Genomic DNA, 20,847 nt, shown 5'->3' on the forward strand with positions numbered 1-20,847 from the left:
CCCCATCCCCCAAAGTTTGTTATGGCTCAACAGAGCTATAATGAGATTACAAACAACGAGCCAAATCCTGCTCACCTTGCTCATGTTATAAACATACAACTGGAGCAAAGATTGTTTCTCACTGTGTTCATACAGGTTTCAGAGTAGCAGCCATGTATTCGCAAAAAGAAAAGGAATACTTGTGGCACCTTAGAGACTAACAAATTTATTTGAGCATAAGCTTTCGTGAGCTACAGTGCCAAGCACAATGGGACTCCAAATCTTGAATGAAGCATCTAGATGCTACTAAGTACTAAGAATAGATGGATAAGATTAGGGGAATTTCAAACAAAAATTGAAAAAGCCCTGTCCACGCAGAAAATATTCTAGTGTTGGAAAACGGTTCCCTGGCAGAACTATGCTTGACAACCATTTTCCAAGATGGTTGTGGCTAGCTCAGTTCAAGCTGCAGGGCATAGTAGTAGGGCTAACAAGTCACCTGCAGGTGAGTGCAACAGATGGGATTTTCTCATGCCCACTCAGTTAATGCCACTTCCTTCAACTCATCTGGCAAGATCTTGTTTTGTACAATTGACTTCTTAGAACTTAAAATGCAGACTGCTATTCCCAAGAGGACGTTATCACTTGACACTAATCTCTTGATAGTCATAGTGACAGTTAATTGATAGGTTTCAGAGTAGCAGCCGTGTTAGTCTGTATTCGCAAAAAGAAAAGCAGTACTTGTGGCACCTTAGAGACAACAAATTTATTAGAGCATAAGCTTTCGTGAGCTACAGCTCACTTCATCGGATGCATCCGATGAAGTGAGCTGTAGCTCACGAAAGCTTATGCTCTAATAAATTTGTTAAAGTATCTAAGGTGCTACAAGTACTGCTTTTTTTAGTTAATTGATAGTTGCCTTTGTCTGAAAGCCATTACGTGTCTTAACACAAATAAACAACAAGGACAAGGTATGCCTGTAAGAACTCTGCACAAAGCTTGACACTTAGCAGGGTTTAGAGTGAAGAAAGGGTCGAGATGACATGAACTGAGCACCACCAACAGCCTGCAGGCTCAGTTCTCTTGAGTTCTCAGGAGTCTTAAGGATACTGGTTTGAAGAATATGTAGCAGTGAGAAGCTAACAGGGAGAGGCAAGTTTTGCACATTAATATGATCATTTTAAAAGCCGAATTGTGAAAAAGCATCATCTTAAACCTCCAGCATAGCAGGGGACCTAAAGCCAGAGGTGATGGCTTAGTGACTTTAGTATCAGTCTTGAAATATTTAGAATCCTTGGAACCACTGGTTTGAATCTGTCCTAGATCAACTCAGCCCTTTACCTTTCCAAGGAAGATGTATGGAGCTTGAGATGGTCAAGTTAGAGAGAGTGAGTGCTTTAAAATAAGACCTTTAGAACCAAGATCTTGAATGGACATTAAAAATTTCATAGCACTTTAATTACCTCCCTCCACCATTGTGAAGTGTTCCTTTACATTCATGGTTTACCACCCTCTACCTATGAGGTGGCTGCATTTCAGTTTTTCTTTATCTATATCGTTAGTGAAGCTCTTAAGGCTTGTGAACAATAAGAATACAAAATATGAATGGGGAATTAAATGTGTTCCATGAATCAATTCGTGTTTCTGGCCATCTGACTTGAGAGAGGGGAAAGCAGGAAGAGAAGAAAACACCCCACAATACATTTATAAGTGAGTTTATTTACCTTTCTTATAAGACACGTACATACAAGTTATTATAAAAGTACCCAGACAAACTCTAGCCAAATGCAGTATAAGCAAAGTGTTGCCATCAAGAGGAATGTCTCAGATCTACACAGTATCTTGGCTTCCAGATGAAATATTTCCACTAGGCATTGTAGGATGAAGAGGACACGTTTCCTCCATGACCTGTCCAGTTAGTATGGATAAATTCCCCTGGTTTCGATAACAGTTCATAGGTATGAGCACCAAAGTAATCACGCTGTGCCTAGATGATGAAACACACAGGAACAACACAATCAAATACCAACATCGCTGAGATATTGCACCTTACATCCCACTTATGTATGTAGGTACCTATTTAGGTTCTCATACCAAGTCCATTGCCATGGTGTCTGAGTGACACCCATTTTAAAAGAAATATATGAGATTTGGGGCAAATCTTACAAAGTGAACATGTCTAGAATGTGTACATGTAATCTGTTATATGATAGCAAAACCTTCAGGAAAGCAGATTCAGACTGGAGAACACAAGCAGGATAAGGGGTGGGGAGAGGGAGAGAAGTAACCTGACTGCACAACATTTTAGTGCTATCGAAGTATGAGGTAATTTAAGATTTCAGGGTGTGAACCCAGAAATAACGCATAGAAGAGGTGGCAATACGGAAGAAAAGCTTTTGGCAAATGATCCTTCACACACTGATGTGCTGTTTTGGTTTTTTTCTTCCTTGGGCTTAAATTTCAGCCTCACAGGTCTCAATGTGGCATCTTGGGTGCTTACCTGAATCAAGTTAGCTGGCAGCATCTCATGCCTATATCCATCATAAAAAGAAAGTGCCGTAGTGAAGCAGGGCATAGGGATGCCAATCTGGACTCCAGTGCTGATCACACGTCGCCAGGAGTCCTGATGGAGAATAAAGAGAAAGAAGGAAACAGACTATTTAGCCAGCAGCATGCAGGACTACAGCAGAGGTTACTAGTCTAATGGCATGTTCCTATTGGCAATCACCACCCTGGATCAAGTGAGCAGATTTTCCAGTCAGTATTCATAAACAAAAGCAGTCCAGAGTGCTGCCCAACAATTAAACAAGACACGCACAGTAAAAGCAGTACCCTATACTGTATACACAATCAGATCTAAAACTCAGGCAGGAACTCTGCTCTATTACATATGCAGGGAGAACAAATTCCAAAGAGAAGAATATAATAAGCAGAACACTGAGTAAATAAGGCGTTTTCAGTAATCCTAATGAAAAAGAGCACAATGACTCCGCAAGGACATAAGAGACTAGTACGTCGCTTCAGAAAGGTATGTGGACAATCTTTTGTCTCTTATTTAGTAACATGCATAGGATATTCAACTTTAGTGAATGGAATTAAGTCATAATAAAATGACTCAATTGGCCATACAGACACTGTTTATAGTTCTAACTGGACTTGTCTCCTGCCCAGATCAGAACACTTTATTTGGACAGTCCTAGGTCTAGTGAATTAAGAGCCTAGTACATTGCTGATACTATGCTACTGCATACACTAACAGCAGATTTCAGAGTAGCAGCCGTGTTAGTCTGTATTGGCAAAAAAGAAAGAGTACTTGTGGCACCTTAGAGACTAACATTTATTTGAGCATAAGCTTTCGTGAGCTACAGCTCACTTCATCGGATGCATTCGGTGGAAAATATCTCTAAGATGCCACAAGTACTCCTTTTCTTTTTTACTAACAGCAGAATTTTTTAGCTACAAAATTGTAATCCAAACTCCGAACAGCAGGCCCTTTCCAAGGCAAAAGGCATGGTCAGTGATGAGAATGTGGTTTCACCTTGTTAGACAAAAGAAAGAGGAAGAAAAAAGTAGTTTCTAGGACCACAATTCTTCCAAACTACTGCACTCCTGTCTGATGATTTCACATGAAAATGGAATGGCAAAGTTTCATGGTTGCTACTAATGGAACTCCCAGGATGAGCAACTGGTTAAATGGTGTCAGTAAATTACATTTTAGAAACTGATGAGTCATATTAGCTGAGGATGAATTAATGTGAATTAGGGGCAAAGAACTGAACATTTGTTTGCCTGTATATTACTTCTGGGGAGATCATATTAATACTTTGACACACAAGGAGATGTGAGTTACATTTGACACTTTATGGCAAGTCTAGGAAGAGGTACCCTTGCAGAACATCACCACCTCCAAATCCTATAGTCTAGGAAGAATTCAGTTCAGCTCAGCTCTCGATTCATTTGGATGCCAAAATTATAGGGTAGTACTTTACCCATTACAGTCAAACTCTCTCCCTTTTTTCCTTTATTTAGATGTAATACCTCAATCTTTCTGATGAGATGGAAATGAAAGGTCTTGACTTCATGTGGATATTTTTACAACAGTGTGGGTGTTAACTTTGGTGTCCAGGTCAAATTTTAATTTGGATAATTACATTTTGCCTCACCACGGTTACGATGGTGCAGTTTCAGCTGGTTATGATTATGTTTCATTTCCTGTTCTTCGCTGTACACAGTGGTAGTGCTAAACAGCTGGCATGTCCCACCATGGAGATGCTGCATTTCAATGGTGGATGAGTGATTCCTAGATGCATACATTGTATTCACACACACACACACACACACACACACACACAATCCCAAAGTGCTTTAGGATTACCTAAAGCTCTTTGGGATTAAGGGTGTTATATAAAAGATATTTTAAAGACATTTTTCTCTGCCCTCTCTCTTCTTGGACCTAACCACATTGCAGAAGGGGTGTTTTGGGGCATGTACTGTTTGTAAATTGTTGCCTTTGTGCTCTCCCTTCTTCAGAGACACACCTGACAGTCCTCCACAGCCTTCTTAAAGAAGTCATCCAATAGCAGGTTCTGGAGATCGGGGTTTCGGTCAAAAGCATCTTTGATCTTCCCCAGGAATGCACTAAACAGGACAGACACAAAGCTGGAATTAGGTATCAGTGGTGGGAGCTGTGAATTGCCTAGAATCCAAAGGGCTAAGGACTGGGATTTGACAGGCAGCCAGTAAGGCACAGTGTTTACAGAACTCAGCCAATCAACAGATTCCAAACACCAACACCTAGGGGAAAATGACAAAGTGAAAAAATGAAGAGGTCAGCAGTGGCTGAGTAACATATCAACTTGATATCGGGTTGCATGAGCTCCAGTGTTGACATAGGCAGCAGCATCCCAATATCATATTAGCAGATAAAATATAGGAGATCTTCCACAGAGATCTCTGAGTGGGCCAGTCCAGCACAAGGCAAACCAAACTGCTCTCTGGTCAGCATTCCCTGCCCCAATTGCTCTCTTACCTTCTGATGATGCAGCCTCCCCTCCACATCAATGCAATGCCACCATAGTTAATCGTCCAACCAAATTCTTTGGCTGCCTGTCTCAGCAGCATGAAGCCTTGAGCATAGGAGATAATCTTGGAGGCATAGAGTGCCTAGAGAGAGACAAATCATATTTAGGGAAGCAGCCCACAAACTCTGATAGAAGAACTTTACAATCAGACTCACATGCAGAGCACACAAGTCACACCAAGGTCCATCTCAGGGGCAATACTCTAGTTATATGTAACAAACTCACTTACTGAATTCCAAACACTCCTAACTACTACCTCTGATGGTCAAAGCCTTTTCAATCTCACAGTTCAAAATAATATAGTTGATCCAGGTCAATAGGTACTTGATAAATCTCTCTCCTTTGCAGTTCGGACAACTAACATCAAAATATCACCATTTTCTTGCGTTAGTGCTACCCTCATCTATTACTTGAACATGAAGAAAAAGATACAGTCAAATTCTACTTAGTTTTAGTCAGAGTTATGGTTTTGCTTGGGGTTTTTGGTTTTTTTTTTGGTGCATCTATTCCAGTAGTTTTCCCCAGACTGTATGGGTATCACAGAAAGGGAGACTGCTAAAAGACCAAGTAAGCACTCTTCAATTAATCTGGATCATGCACAGGAACACACACACACATACATCTCTTTGTCTCCTTTTATTCCCCGAGCTTTTGCCAGGCAGATTTTCCTGCAATAATAAATTTTTGGCACTTCTCTAGCACATTCCATCTGAAAAGCTCAACGTGCTTTCTAAGTGTTAATAAATGTAGCCTCTCCAATGGACAGAAAGTGAAATACCATCTCCATTGCTCTCCAGTCTTGTGCCTGTATCACCCTTCATCCCAACTGGGTTCTTTCTCTGGTCCATGAACAAGTTCCCCATTAATCATATTTTATTGCATCTCAGTTGGCACACACTGAGAGAAATGGGCATGACAGGAGGTGGTCCAGGGCAGGCTCCAATGGCTGGAAACAAGGACAGCACAAGAGCACAGCCAACACGTGTCCCATTCAGAGCCCGGACTCACAGCATAAGCTCACTTTGTCCCCGCAGTTCTAATGCAGAGCTCTGATTAGAAGCCCTGACTCACCTTGCGAATATCTTCCAGAAATACCTTCTTGTTCCCACTGAACTGAGTCATTTTGGGCCCATCCAACCGTTTGCTGGCCTGTACCCTCTCATCCTTGAGGGAAGACAAGCACCGTGCAAAGACAGCCTCACCTTTACTCAGAGAAGGAAAGAGAAGACATTTAGCAAGCACAAGCCAAACAATGAGGCCTTTCTAGCCTATTGCATGCAGAGCCAAGGCATGGGGACAGGTGTTTATAGAGATGGGATGACAGCAGCAGGCCACATTGCCATGCAAGGAAGGTCAGGTTTAGGAATTTCAGAGAACTCCCATTGGCCACACCAAAGGGAATTTCCTTTGTCTACAGGAAGAGGACCTTTTATCAAGCACCCCCTGGCAGCTGAGTCACAGTGTGGGGCTGAGTCTCCACAATCTAGTCTAGCCAGAGAACTCATATTAATAGAGGATCATCAGAAATGCAGAAGGGAGGATCTAAAAATAGCAGAGAGTGAGGGGTGGAGGAGGAGGAGAGAAAGGGATTGAGTGAGGAATACCCTACACTCTGAGATCTAGAGTCCAAGGAAAGAAAGGTGGTTTCCAATGAACCATTTACTTAGGTTTTTTGGACGAATTATCAGAATATCAGCCAGAAACACAGCCACTGGGCTAGAGCAGTTTTGGGCAGCATTGCTTGGCCTGATATAGTTCTTAAAACAACATAAGGCATCTACTATATGACAGGAGTCCTTGTCAGAAATAATCAATGTTTCCTTATTTGTGAAAGGAATTTCAATCTTTTGGTCTCAGTTTCCTTCATCCATAAAATACAGACAATTTTGTATCACAGTATATCTTAGGGAGAGGTGGGGTTAGGAAACTAAATAAATACTTGCACAGTGCTTTGAAGGTGAGAAGCACTTACACAAATACCAAGTATGATGCACATTAATTGGAGATGCTTTTCTATGTAATCCTCAGCACACACAAAAATGCTGCAGACAAACATTACAAATAAATTGACTTCATAGGGGAAGTGAAAATTTTTATCTGTTATCTTAGTTCTGGCAGTCAGAGGCCCATGCAAGAGTTGTACACATCACTAAGCAAGGTAGGGAGCTGCGTTCCTCAGAGAGCTGTAGAAGCAAGCAATATCATCAACTCTTGCATGGAAGCCAAAACCCCGAATTCTTGTCCTGGCAGATAAGTAAAGGCAAAACTAACTCACAAATATGTTATTTTAAAGTGTATTCAATTTAATTTAAGATTGTACAGATATTCAGGGAAAGAACTGGGAATTTAAACAGTTTCCTTTACTTTTTAGCATTTGAGGTCACCTTTCAGGGGACTGACAGAAATATGAAAGCATACAAGACTTTCTTCCTTTACAATGAATCTCCGGTTATAAAAAAGTCTTTCTTTCATACACCTGTGAATGAGTCATAGGTTTGCACAGGACTTCCCTGTCATAGGTCATTATACTTTATCATAATCAGAACAAGCCACTCCTTTTCATTCTTGCCCAACCCGTTTCCTTCTGCTTTATTGTGGAGGGAGCATGACTCTGCTATTGCAGGGAGGAAGTTGCAAGTCACCCTGATGCAAGGAGAAAGATGTAGCAACTGCATTAAGAATGTCCAGTATTTGCACAGGGATTGTGAGGCACTAACTCCACAAACCACTTCTGCAGCACAGAATTATATTTGGGAAATGCTTCCACCCATGATCCTTGCAAAAGCAGGAGCCCAAGCAAGGGAACTTTATCAACCAAATGGAGGACACAACAATTTAAAAGTAAACAAATCTCAGAGATTTAAAGCTCTGGTATAATATTTAAATTATTCAGCAAATAGCAGCCTCAGCCCTACTTTGTAAAAACGTTTTTTGTTGCAGTGCAGCCAAGCTTCTCCAATAAACTGGATTCAGCTGGCCACATAGGGAATGATCAATACAATTTATCTTCTAAAACAGGGGAGAGAAGAGGTGGGAAAAAGAGCAGGAAAAATAAAGCAAATTCTGACAACAGATGTAACTTCCCAAAGTTAAAGTCCACACTAGAGCTTGTACCATGAATTTAAACACATCTGTAACATAGTTTGGGTGTCTACCCCTAACGCACCTGCAATTTCACAGCTGTGTTCAGAAACTATGCTAGAGACAACCATCAGTGGTAGGTGGGTAATTATGTGGGTGGCTACTTTTCAGGCATACTTTAGGGGCCTGACCCAAAGCCTACTGAAGTCAATGAAAAGATTCCCACTGACTTCAATGGGCTTTAGGTCAGACCGTAAGCTAACCAAAGCAGTTTAAAAAAAAAAAATCTGTTCACATTGCATAGAGAAACCATGCAAACCACCATCATGTTGGAACATAGATAGCAACTATGCTTCTTACAGATAAATGCTCAAAATCCATTTTCAAAGAAAGCTGGGGGGATTAGTGCTGTTCAAGCCATAGCGCGGACAAGGCCTAAGTGTCCCTGTCTGGTCAGATCGATACTGTGTCACTCGAGCTCTGCTAAAACTATCACATGGAAATGGGGGAGGAGAAAGGTACAGGGATGATGGAAAAATAATTCCTACATCTTCAGGAAGATGCAAGTTCTTATAAAGCTATAGCAGAAATAGGAGTTTCTTATTCCACACATTTTCAAGGCTGTGATATGACTCAGCATCGGGCACCGGGGGAGGGAAGATTACTTAGAACAGGGCTGAACCAAACTAGAGTAGTAAATATTAAAAACCTTATCCTACGTCTTGGTCTGGCATTGAGTCACCACCAGCTAAGGAACTACCAAATACCATGGTGGGGGCAAAGAGGTGTTGACAGTACAACTGGGACAGATGATTAGGGAGAATTCCCACAGAAGATAAGCAAAAGGCAGGGAGCAATACTGTAAAAGGGCCTTAACTGTTAGACCAAGGATAACAGAGACAGAAGCACCTTCATCATAGGCTTATCCCCTCTACTGCTAAGTGTTCCATGGCTAACATGCTGTTAGACCGGTAGAACAAGAGACAGTGATATCAGTCAGACTGACAAGTCAGTTACCGATGAGTGTGACAGAAACTCCATATTCCAGGGCCGAGATGGCTGTCCACTTCCCAGTGCCTTTTTGACCTGCACTGTCCTTGATCTTTGGGAGCAGGTGTTTGCCATCAGAGTCCCTGAACTTGAGGATGTTGGCTGTGATTTCAATCAGGAAAGAGTCCAGCTCCGTCTTATTCCATTCTCCGAACACCTTGATGGAGAAACCAACAATGGGATTCCAAGAGGGATACTCATCCGAGCTCAAATTCCTGGCACCCCTTCAAACCCACTGACGATCTTAGCCCATTTGCCTGGCATCTACTCAATAGCTCAGAAGAGGAACTAGCATGTCCCCATGTCAGAGGTACCCTAGGTGCATGGAGCTGCAAAGCAGCCATCTCCAAACAGAAACATACAGGCATATTCTGGCCTGATACTACAATCTTGAGCCATACGGGGAGTGGAAACGCCTTATACCATGACACCACACTCTTGGCACTTTGACTAGTTACGGCTCATCCCAAGATTAATCAGGTCTCTATAAGGATTATCTATCCACTTTATTGAATCCCACCCTGCTTTAAGGGATCTCTGTGACCTACATTATTGGCTCATATGGAGGAGGTTCATTAGCTTCTTCAGCCCAAGTCAAGGAACAAGGGACCAACAAGTAGAAACACTTCAGATCTGACCAAGACAGATTCTTTCCCAGGGCAAGAGGCACATGGGGAATGAAAGATCTGAAGCATGGTCTAAAAGTGTTCAAGGTTTAAGACCCACCTCAGTTGGTGCCCATGCACATTTCCCCACTGGCCCTAGCAGAAGATCTGGTAGAGGATTCTACTACAGACATTAGCTATGCTCCATCCTAATTGCCTTCAAAGCAGACCAGTCACTTGCTAGGTCTCAGGTCAGAGGTGAGATAGACCAGAGGGTGGGGGGAGGGTGGGGCCCTGTGGCTCACCGTTGCCATCTCATCATGTTCCATTCCCAGTACATCCTTCATCAGGTGGTAGGCCTCACAGATCAGCTGCATGTCTCCATATTCAATCCCATTGTGCACCATCTTCACAAAGTGCCCAGCACCTTCTTCTCCTACCTGCCAAAGAGACATCACAGGGTGCCTTCAGAGACACTGCTGCCACCGCTACTAAATACCTGCCCATAGTTTCCCTTTGCTTAGTACGGCTTTGTGAGTTTAGTACTGGGGAAAGGCACCCTGGACACACCAAACCGCTGTTTGTGTGTAGACACTGCGGGGCAGCTTCCCTCACATTGCCCCAGCAATGTGCCCCACCTGGGATAAGAGGGGAGTTCATTCTCTACAACCAATTCCTTCCTTGGTCTCTGCTGAGACTGTTAAAAAGGGAAATATCTGTGATGGTGGCTTCACTGCTGTGGACATGGGTCCATGTGGACAGAGAGCATGGGAAGGGTGAAGTACCACAGAACAGAAAATCTGTAATGGGTGCAGCAGACTGAAGGATCAATGCAAAAAGCAGCCCTGCTTTGTTAAAGAATACATTTGTGACACGCACATACACACAGAGATTTCAGTGGCCTAAAAACCAAGAGATGGATCTAATCATATTCCAAGGTCTATCGATGTCTGTCCGTACTTGCCCAGTCACAACAGGGTTCCCCAGTGTTCACTTTAGCAGCGATGCTTTGAAATATCTTCTTGATGTGAGGCCTATGGAGAGGAATGATATAACTCAGCAGCTGGACACAAATATTACAATAGAGAAAATTTATCGATGTTGTACTGCCACTGTAACTCACCCCCAGGCCAAATGGGGAGAGGGGACGTGGCTACCAGACATCTCCATCAAAATCAAAATAAAGGCAAAATTCCTCAAGGATTAGTCACCCTATGCAGGAAATAGCAAACCGCACAAGCTGTGCATTTATACAGCGCCTTGTTGAGGAGGCAGTCAATGCACGTCACAAAGGTGACAACTGTTATCCCCTCCATTTTGCAGATAGGAAAGCTGAGGCAGAGAAAGATTAAATCTCATGCCCAAGGTCATATAGTGAGTCAGTGGCAGAGCCTGAACAGAACCCAGATTCTCTGGCTTGCAGCCCTACACATTAACCACATCATCAGTCTTAGCCGATTTGGAAGGGGAGAAGGGGGAGACTTAACAAACGTTAACTGGGAGGTTGTGCCATGCAGATGACATGGTATGAAAGACCACTGAGTCAGGAGTGGGTGAAAAGAGCCACCTGAGAGGAGCATGAACATAGAACGGGGTGCAGGAAGAGAGGAGGACGGAATTCTAGGTGGGGATGGAAGAAACGAGCAGCCTTTATCCACGTGTTTAGGATGAAAAGAAAAACATATTACTCTTGTAGTTGCCAACTTGGCACCATCAAGTTAGAACAAACTGATCTGAGAGGTAAAGCTGATGTGAAGCGACAGGACTTTTCAGTTTCTAAATCTGTCTTTTCCTTGAGCCAAGAATAGGCCCAGAAAACAAAATCTCTCTCCAGACACACAGGAAAAAAAAGTCACCACAGTAATTGCTGCACCATCCCTTCCAGTGACATGGGGGTGGGAGAAGGAGCATGCATCCTATTAACAGTTCAGAGACACTGAAGAGCAAACTAAGCCTCCTTTGAGCTATGAGTCACTGCAGCAGCTCCTGTTGCTGCCCATGTTATAACTAGCAATTTCTCAGTTGGCACGGAGTCCCAAAAGAGTCAAATAAAGGTCTCTGGTATATCTGATCAGGTTCCCCATTCTCCTCTCCCCTGTAAAGTTGCTACCTCCACCTGCACACTACTGAGAAGAAAACTGGATAAGCCTTGACTGCCATGAACAGCCAAGACTGCCTGTGACCTCTGCTGGGCTGAGAAGTTCTGAGCCCCCAGGAAACATCAATTTTCTCTTCATCTAGACACATCCCACCCTCACCAGTACTCTGTGCTCCCAACATCCAGAGACGACTTTGTTACTACATGACCAGTCTACAAGAGGAGCTGGTGGGAATGGGAGGGCTGATACTTACCAAGCCTCTTTGTCTCCTCCTGGCATGAGTGAGGGTCCGTACCTGGCACCCTCCTCTCCCCCACTAACACCGCTTCCTACGAACAAGATGCCCTTTTCTTGGAGTTCTTTACAGCGCCTCTGAATGGGAGAGAGAGAAATAGTATTCAAAAAAAGCTTCTCTGAAACAGAGGAGGGGGAATCCTGCATTTTACTTCAAACACTCATGGGGTCAGGATAGAGCCAGGACAGAGATGGCACCATTTGGGCCCAAAAATAGTTTTTTCAATTCTGCTTTGGTCATGGCGATATGTGGAATCAAAGAGGAACATACACACAGGCTGTACTTTGAACATTAGGAAATTTCCCCTTGCTACCTCACTGACATGGGTCCTTGCAAAGAGAAGATAAGGATCTGGCCCTCTGTGTGTGAAAATGTCACATGTTGGCAAATGGGATGCAGGATTTGTAAAGGCTCAGAGCCTTAGATGCTAGATGATACGTGCTGTATGCAAAGGTATGAGGGTGCGAGGGGGGGGAGGATCAATCCCAAGAGGAGCCAATGAGCCCATTAGACAGAGAGAGAGCAAGAGAGAGAGAACACGCCATCATGAACACTGATGCTCTCTCCATGGGAGAGTGACATAGTCCAGTAGCCTGAACTCAGAACTAGGAGCCAGAAACTCCTCAATATTAATCCGGAATCTGATATTGGTTTCTTCTGTGGCTTTGGGCAAGTCACAAGCTCTCTGCCTTGATTTCTTTCTCTGAGATGATAATATCAACTTTCCTCTTGGGGCATTGTGAGGATTCATCCATGTTTGGGAGGTGCTCTAAGATACCCAGGTGAAATATACTATAGACATGACATTATCATTAGCTCATTTAACAGGCCTCTGTTGTTCCAAAAACAAGGCAACAAGGACAACTGACTCAATGCATGTCAGGTATTCATTACAAGCACAACCAGCTGAGGGATCAGCAAGGAAAGCTACCTTATTGAGGTCAGAACATGTAGGGATAAAGTGAGACAGGCTAAAAGTCAATTAGAGTTGGACCTTGCAAAGGGAATTAAAACCAATAGTAAAAAGTTCTATAGCCATATAAATAAGAAGAAAACAAAGAAAGAAGAAGTGGGACCGCTAAACACTGAGGATGGAGTGGAGGTTAAGGATAATCTAGGCATGGCCCAATATCTAAACAAATACTTTGCCTCAGTCTTTAATAAGGCTAAGGAGGATCTTAGGGATAATGGTAGCATGACAAATAGGAATGAGGATATGGAGGTAGATATTACCATATCTGAGATAGAAGCGAAACTCAAACAGCTTAATGGGACTAAATTGGGGGGCCCAGATAATCTTCATCCAAGAAAATTAAAGGAATCGGCACCCGAAATTGCAAGCCCATTAGCAAGAATTTTTAATGAATCTGTAAACTCAGGAGTTGTATCGTATGATTGGAGAATTGCTAACATAGTTCCTATTTTTAAGAAAGGGAAAAAACGTGATCCGGGTAACTACAGGCCTGGTTAATTTGACATCTGTAGTATGCAAGGTCTTGGAAAAAAATTTGAAGGAGAAAGTAGTTAAGGACGTTGAAGTCTGTGGTAAATGGGACAAAATACAACATGGTTTTACAAAAGGTAGATTGTGCCAAACCAACCTGATCTCCTTGAGAAGGTAACAGATTTTTAGACAAAGGAAATGCAGAGGATCTAATTTACCTAGATTTTAGTAAGGCATTTGATACCGTGCCACATGGGGAATTATTAGTTAAATTGGAAAAGATGGGGATCAATATGAACATTGAAAGGTGGATAAGGAATTGGTTAAAGGGGAGACTACAACGAGTCCTACTAAAAGGTGAACTGTCAGGCTGGAGGGAGGTTACCAGTTGGGTTCCTCAAGGATCAGTTTTGGGACCAATCTTTTTATTACTGACGTCAGCACAAAAAGTGGGTGTGTGCTATTAAAGTTTGCGGATGATACAAAGCTGGGAGGTATTGCCAATTTAGAGAAGGACCGGGATATCATACAGGAGGATCTGAATGACCTTGTAAACTGGAGTAATAGTAATAGGATGAAATTTAATAGTGAGAAGTGTAAGGTTATGCATTTAGGGATTAATAACAAGAATTTTAGTTATAAACTGGGGACACATCAATTAGCAGTAATGGAGAAGGAAAAGGACTTTGGAGTATTGGTTGATCATAGGATGACTGTGAGCTCTCAATGTGATATGGCTGTGAAAAAAGCTAATGCGGTCTTGGGATGCATCAGGAGAGGTATTTCCAGTAGGGATAAGGAGGTTTTAATACCATTATACAAGGCATTGGTGAGACCTCACCTGGAATACTGTGTGCAGTTCTGGTCTCCCATGTTTAAAAAGGATGAATTCAAACTGGAACAGGTACAGAGAAGGGCTACTAGGATGATCCGAGGAATAGAAAACCTGTCTCATCAAAGGAGACTCAAGGAGCTTGGATTGTTTAGCCTAACTAAAAGAAGGTTGAGGGGAGATATGATTGCTCTCTATAAATATATCAGAGGGATAAATACCGGAGAGGGAGAGGAAGTATTTAAGCTCAGCACCAATGTGGACACAAGAACAAATGGATATAAACTGGTCACCAGAAAGTTTAGACTTGAAATTAGAGGAAGATTTCTAACCATCAGAGGAGTGAAGTTTTGGAAGAACCTTCCAAGGGAAGCAGTGGAGGCAAAAGATTTATTTGGCTTTAAGATTAAACTCGATAAGTTTATGGAGGAGATGGTATGATGGGATAACATGATTTTGGTAGTTAATTGATCTTTAAATATTCATGGTAAATAGGCCTATTGGCTTGTGATGGGATGTTAGATGGGGTGGGATCCGAGTTACCCAGGAAAGAATTTTCTGTAGTATCTGGCTGGTGAATCTTGCCCATATGCTCAGGGTTTAGCAGATCGCCATATTTGGGGTCGGGAAGAAATGTTCCTCCAGGGCAGATTGGAAGAGGCCCTGGAGGTTTTTTGCCTTCCTCTGTAGCATTGGGCACGGGTCACTTGCTGGAGGATTCTCTGCTCCTTGAAGTCTTTAAACTACGGTTTGAGGACTGCAATAGCTCAGACATAGGTGAGGTTTTTCGCAGGAGTGGGTGAGTGAGATTCTGTGGCCTGCGTTGTGCAGGAGGTCAGACTAGATGATCTGACTTCTGACCTTAGTATCTATGAATCTATGAAAAAAAACCCCACCTCTTGGCACACGGCAGTTTTATCCAAGTGAATTATTCCTGTACCATTCCCACGCTCATGGGATACATGGTCAGTGAAATGACACCAATATTGCCCATTAGCATATATTCTATGACCTCATGTTCCTCTCAGGCAATAGCTCTGCTATAAGCATCCTGGCTTCCTCAACTCTCCTTGACGAGATTTGAGACCTTGGAGCGCCAGTGATTAGAACAGATGCATTTGCAAAGGGGCTTCATTCTAACGAGGCCAGTGTTTTTATTGCTATATTTCTGGACACAAACATACACCTTTCACAGGTCTGCTCCTAAAATAAGGACCTAGCAACCCTAACATAGCTCTTTAACAGGTCTGCCAGTAAGGGGGCTCCACTGCAGACAGAATTTGGTTTGGTTCCCCCCAACAAGGAGACTAAAAGGCATCCATGTATACAGCAGTTCTGGTTCACCCATTTCTGGGAGGAAAGAAACACTGTCAGGACATTCTCAGCCCATTCACCTAGAGGAAGGGGTCTAGAAGGCAGGATCAGGCTTACCGTGGTGTCCCTGTACTCTGAATTCCCTCCATCAATTATGATGTCTCCAGTTTCCAGCAATGGCACCTGCAACCAGAAAAGAAAAAATAAACTCAATCAGCATTATTATTTGGTCCATATAGGAAAAAAACTTAGAACTGATCTGCAGCTGAGATCCCTGAAAGGTCAGAGTAAATTCATCAGAACCTATTCCAGATGATATTGCCTTAATCACAAGCAACCCTCCTTTTAGGGGCCAGATTTATTAAGGGCTCATCACTAGATTGGGCTCCTCAACAACAGAATCCAAAGGCTAAAACAAGGAAGGGGGGGGGGGGGGGAGAAAGAGAGAGAGAGAGAGAGAGAGAGTGTGTGTGTGTGTGTGTGTGTGTGTGTTTTCCCCATCTATAAAGCAGAGACATCACCATATCTACTTGGGCATAATTAGTGTCTGTAAAGTTCTAACAACCAAACCTTTATTTCAAAGCAGTCTTCTAACTGATTTTAATCCCCACGAGTTCTCATATGCAAGTGACTTTAAGCAATGCCAAGTTAGCAGTCTGTTAGATTGTCTCTGCAACAATGGGAAGGTGGAGCTGGCATGGCGGCAGCAAAGAACAAGGGGCCAGTACCAGCTAGGAAGGAAACTATCCTCACCAGACTTTTGATGAAGTCATCCACTGCACTTCCAGCTTTCACCAGCAAGATGATCCGACGGGGCTTTTTCAGCTTGGAGACCATCTCCTGTAGACTGTGAGCCCCAATCACTTTGGTTCCCTTGGCCTCATTGGCCAGAAAGGCATCCACTTTGGACACCGTCCTGTTAAACGCACAAACCTGGGAAAGCAAGAAACCTGATGTTGTCCATATCAATCAACAGTCGGCTAGCTCCAGCATTATACACTTCTCTCCTGCTTCCGCCCTCCAAGAAGCCCATGTCAGTGATACTCTTGCAGCTTTTCTGTACGTCTTTGCATTACGTTTAATCGCTAACAGGATGTTCCAAGTGCAATTGCAACCCCCGAAGGATGAATTGATGTCTAACAAATCCATGCGTGATCACAATTCCTGGCTAGACACAGACCACTACAGCCCTTTCCTCCAATCCCTTCCTTTATGAGCAGCAACAAAGGCTGTGATAAAAGGGAAGGAATCTGAACTCAAGACACTGTTCACATACATCACCTCCCACACAAATTAAAATGCCCAGCTGCTGCTCTTGGACACTAGGGATTTAGCCCTTGGAAATGACAAATAATTCCCCAATTTCCTTCACTCACCACAAAGCCATGGTCGTTCATGTTTAAAACCAGGTTCTGACCCATTACAGCCAGTCCAATCAAAGCAATGTCAGCTCTGAAAAGTAGAACAACACCACACTAATATCAGAAAGATTTCAACTGTCATTAACAATGATCCTTTCATGATCTACCAGGCTATTTTGGTTGAACTGTTCAGTGAACCTGTGCTGGTGAGAGCGTACATATATTCTCCCTGCTCTTACATATACTATAGCGAACTCTATACAACAGTGTGAGCCCACATGATTAACTGATTCTAGTCTCAGGCAGAGACAGTGGAGAGGTAAACACAGCAGAGCTCTCCACAGTGCATACCAAGTGATCTTGGCCTGCCAGGATCCCATCCCAACTACCAAGGCAAACAAGCCCTGGAAGGAAGAGAGAAGGAAAATACCCCACCAGCAACTAGAGGGGAGGTGAGAGGAGGAGCAAGAGGTGATATTGTGCCAAATGGAGTCAGACCGAGTAGCACAATACCGCAACACAGATCTGGAGTGCTCACACTGTGGCAGTGCAGCCCCCAACCAATGACACTGTGTCAGACACAACATCTGGACATCACTTTTTATTTCTGTATTTCGCTGCATCTTCAACAGGTGCCAAGGAGGCTCTCCAAGGCTGGTATCACTGCCCCAGCAGGAATGGAGGAGGGAATGAAGTAGTGCTGGAGACTGATTTAAAAAGAGTTAATGGGGACATATGGGGCTGTTTCAGGATGACAGGGCAATCAATACCGCAGATGTCATTTTGACAACGTCAGGGCTCCACGCCCAGCAGCACCTGGATTTTGCCTCAGGCCTCTGACAAAGCACATCAGTCCACTTCAACTGGCAGAAATCCAGCTCACTGAGCCACTTGATTATCATGTCCTCTCTCCCCAATGTCCTGTGGTTTACTGCACAGGACACTGCAGAAAGAAGTTGGGAGGAACTACCAGAGCCACCAACTTCCCCAAACTCTGCAAGGAAGAGATGATCTACCTTATGCAAAGAGAGACTTCTGTGCAGAAGTCTTCATATGACTAATGTCTGCCCTGTCCCCTCTTCACTCTGCCAGGAATCTTCTCTCTCTTCCACATCAGCTTGATGGTTCACCTGATTATCCATTTGTTTTGGGAGTCATCCTGCCCCCCACCCTGACATCTGAGGCTGATAATTAAAGGCTGTACTGTATATTCTAGAGAAAGATCAACGAGGGAGGACAATTGTCTCCAAGTTCAGGACCCTGAAATACCCAACAGGTCAGACAGGAGAGTAGTATTGCCCCAGCACATTCACAACCTGTCTTTTCCCCTTCTGTTCATGCCCTTGAATTCCTTTGCCCTGTACAAGTCCATCTGTAACCTGACAATTTCCAGTAGGACAATATATTTGGCAACACTGTTCTGGTGAGTAATGTTTCTCAACTTATTAAGTCAATAAGAAAAAAGAAAAGTGAAATAATTGATGAGAACTTCAGCCAGAAGCTACAAAGCATCCGCATATTTTCTGACTCTATTTGCATATGCAGCAGGATGACAAACTGAATTAGTAACTGACTATTGCTTTAGCATGCAGCTTGAGTGCCATTAAGAAAGTCACTGAAGGCAACAATTCAGCTCTCATCAAATTCTGATGCCTTCTCACCGGCGAGTGCTAAGCAGAACTCTTCACTGCCACCCCCCCCTCAATCCTACCCGAGAGTGGCCCATGTCAGTGGTCCCTGGGCATCACCGTGGGATGGGCAAAATGAGCCCCGGAAGGCTCGGGTCAAAGTTTGAGCAAGATGGTTCCAGTCTCCTGGGGGTGCGGGGCAGACGGGAGAGCCTCCTCTCAGCCCCAAGAAAAAAAACGATGTAATGCATCCGATGAAGTGAGCTGTAGCTCACGAAAACTTATGCTCTAATAAATTTGTTAGTCTCTAAGGTGCCACAAGTACTCCTTTTCTTTTTGCGAATACAGACTAACACGGCTGCTACTCTGAAAGAAAAAAACCCTGACTCACAGACTTTAAGGCCAGAAGGGAGCGTCTGTGATCCCCTAGTCCAGTGGTTTTCAACCTGTGATCCATGGACCCCTGAGGGTCTGCGACTGTGTCCAAGATTTCCAAAGGGGTCCGCACCTCCGTTCGGAATGTTTTAGGCGTCCGCAAACGCAACAGTTGAAAACCACTGACCTGGCCTAACCTCCTGCACACGAACCTCCCAACCCCAACCATCCGGTTCCCCTCTTCTGAGCCAGCCAGCCAGGAAAACAACCGTGCAGGGCCGGCCTCCTCGTACTCGACCCGCCTGGTCATTCCCAGGGCCCGGGGCCTCGCCGCCGCGGGGACCAGCCAGCCCAGCGCGCTTCAGGTCAAGGCCACGCACTGCCCCGGACCGAGCGCCCCCGCCCGCCTGGGTGGGTGGCAGGCGGCTCCAGCGCCAGGCCTAGGACCGCCTGCGGGACTCACTGTGCCATGGCGGCGGTGGCGGCGGCAGCGGCGACTCCCCTCGCTGGGCTGGTGAGGGACTGGGCAGGGGGTGGCGCGGCCGGGCCAGCTGTACTCGCCCAGCTCCGCTCCCATTGGCTCAAGGCCGCTTCCGCCTCTCGGGAGGGCGGGACTTAGGGGCTCGTCCTCGCCTAGTTCCGCCCCATCTGTGGGCTGCTGGCTCAGACGGGCCCAGCCGCGCGCCGATCGCATCGTCCTTTACAGGGTCGTCCAAGGCCTTGCAGTAGGGGGGGTGGCAGGCCGCAGCCGGGGAGTCTAGGCTGCTGGGCCCCTCTCCCTCATGCAAAATGAGGCACAGCCTATCTCCACAGCGTGGCTGGACGTATCAATGCTAAATCCAGAGGGTTGACCTCTTTCTAATTGCACAAACCCAAACACCTTTGCCTGCCCCCTTGAAGCCCCTCCCTCCAGCCCCCCAATTTTATCACTTGCACTGGGCAAGGAGGATCAGGGTTGAGGTGCAGGCTCCAGCTGGGGGTGTAGGCTCCAGGTTAAAGCTAGAAAGAAGGAGCTATGGGCAGGGGAGGGGACTCGGCCGGGCCTTGAGGTATGGGAGGAGGTGAGGGCTCTGGTGGGGGGATGCAGCTGGGGAGAAGGGGTTTGTAGTGCACAAGGGAGCACAGGGCTAGGACCAAGGGATATGAAGTGTAGGAGAGGGCTCAGGGCTGGGGTGCAAGCACTGGTTAGGGGTGGGGGTAGGGATTCAGGGCTGTGGGGTTTAGAGGGCAGGAGGGGGCTTAGGGATGGGGTGGGGTGCAGGCAGGGGTGGGAGTTTGGAGGCAGGGGAGTTCCAACGTGGGGCAGGGGGTTTAGGAGCAAGTTAAAGGTGCAGGAGGGGGTTCCAAGCTGGGTAGGGGGCTTAGGGTGTGAGCTCTTACCTGAGGCAGCTCCCGGTCCATGGTGCAGTGGGGCTAAGGCAGGTTCCCTGCCTGCCCTGGTTCCATGCTGCTCCAGGAAGCAGCCGGCATGTCCAGCCCCTAAGTGGAGGTGCAGCCAAGCAGCTCTGCACGGTGCCCACCCCTCCACATCCCCACTAATGGGAGCTGGGGACCCAGCCCTGCGGGTGGGGGCAGCATGCAGAGCTTCCCTGATCACCCCGTGCTTAGGAGGCAGACAGGCCGGCCGCTGTCAAGGTGCTGCACAGAGCCAGGGCAGGTAAGGAGCCTACCTTAGCCCTGCTGCACCACTGACTGGACTTCTA

General features: G+C 45.0%; 1 protein-coding gene across 1 annotated transcript; it reads right to left on the minus strand.

Annotated features, from left to right (window-relative positions):
• Window positions 1-1,678: 1,678 nt before the first annotated feature.
• On the minus strand, window positions 1,679-19,753 carry PGD (phosphogluconate dehydrogenase). The gene is made up of 13 exons (XM_038376614.2): window positions 19,608-19,753; window positions 17,157-17,232; window positions 16,534-16,713; window positions 15,898-15,963; window positions 12,149-12,267; window positions 10,761-10,830; window positions 10,102-10,236; window positions 9,159-9,348; window positions 6,132-6,262; window positions 5,009-5,142; window positions 4,518-4,617; window positions 2,480-2,602; window positions 1,679-1,966 (listed from the first exon to the last, which is right to left on the minus strand). The coding sequence occupies exons 1-13, from the start codon at window positions 19,613-19,615 to the stop codon at window positions 1,847-1,849; spliced, it is 1,452 nt and encodes a 483-aa protein (XP_038232542.1). The 5' UTR covers window positions 19,616-19,753; the 3' UTR covers window positions 1,679-1,846.
• Between the last annotated feature and the right edge of the window lie 1,094 nt (window positions 19,754-20,847).

Source organism: Dermochelys coriacea, chromosome 18, assembly GCF_009764565.3.
Source record: "Dermochelys coriacea isolate rDerCor1 chromosome 18, rDerCor1.pri.v4, whole genome shotgun sequence".
NCBI classification, from domain to species: domain Eukaryota; kingdom Metazoa; phylum Chordata; order Testudines; family Dermochelyidae; genus Dermochelys; species Dermochelys coriacea.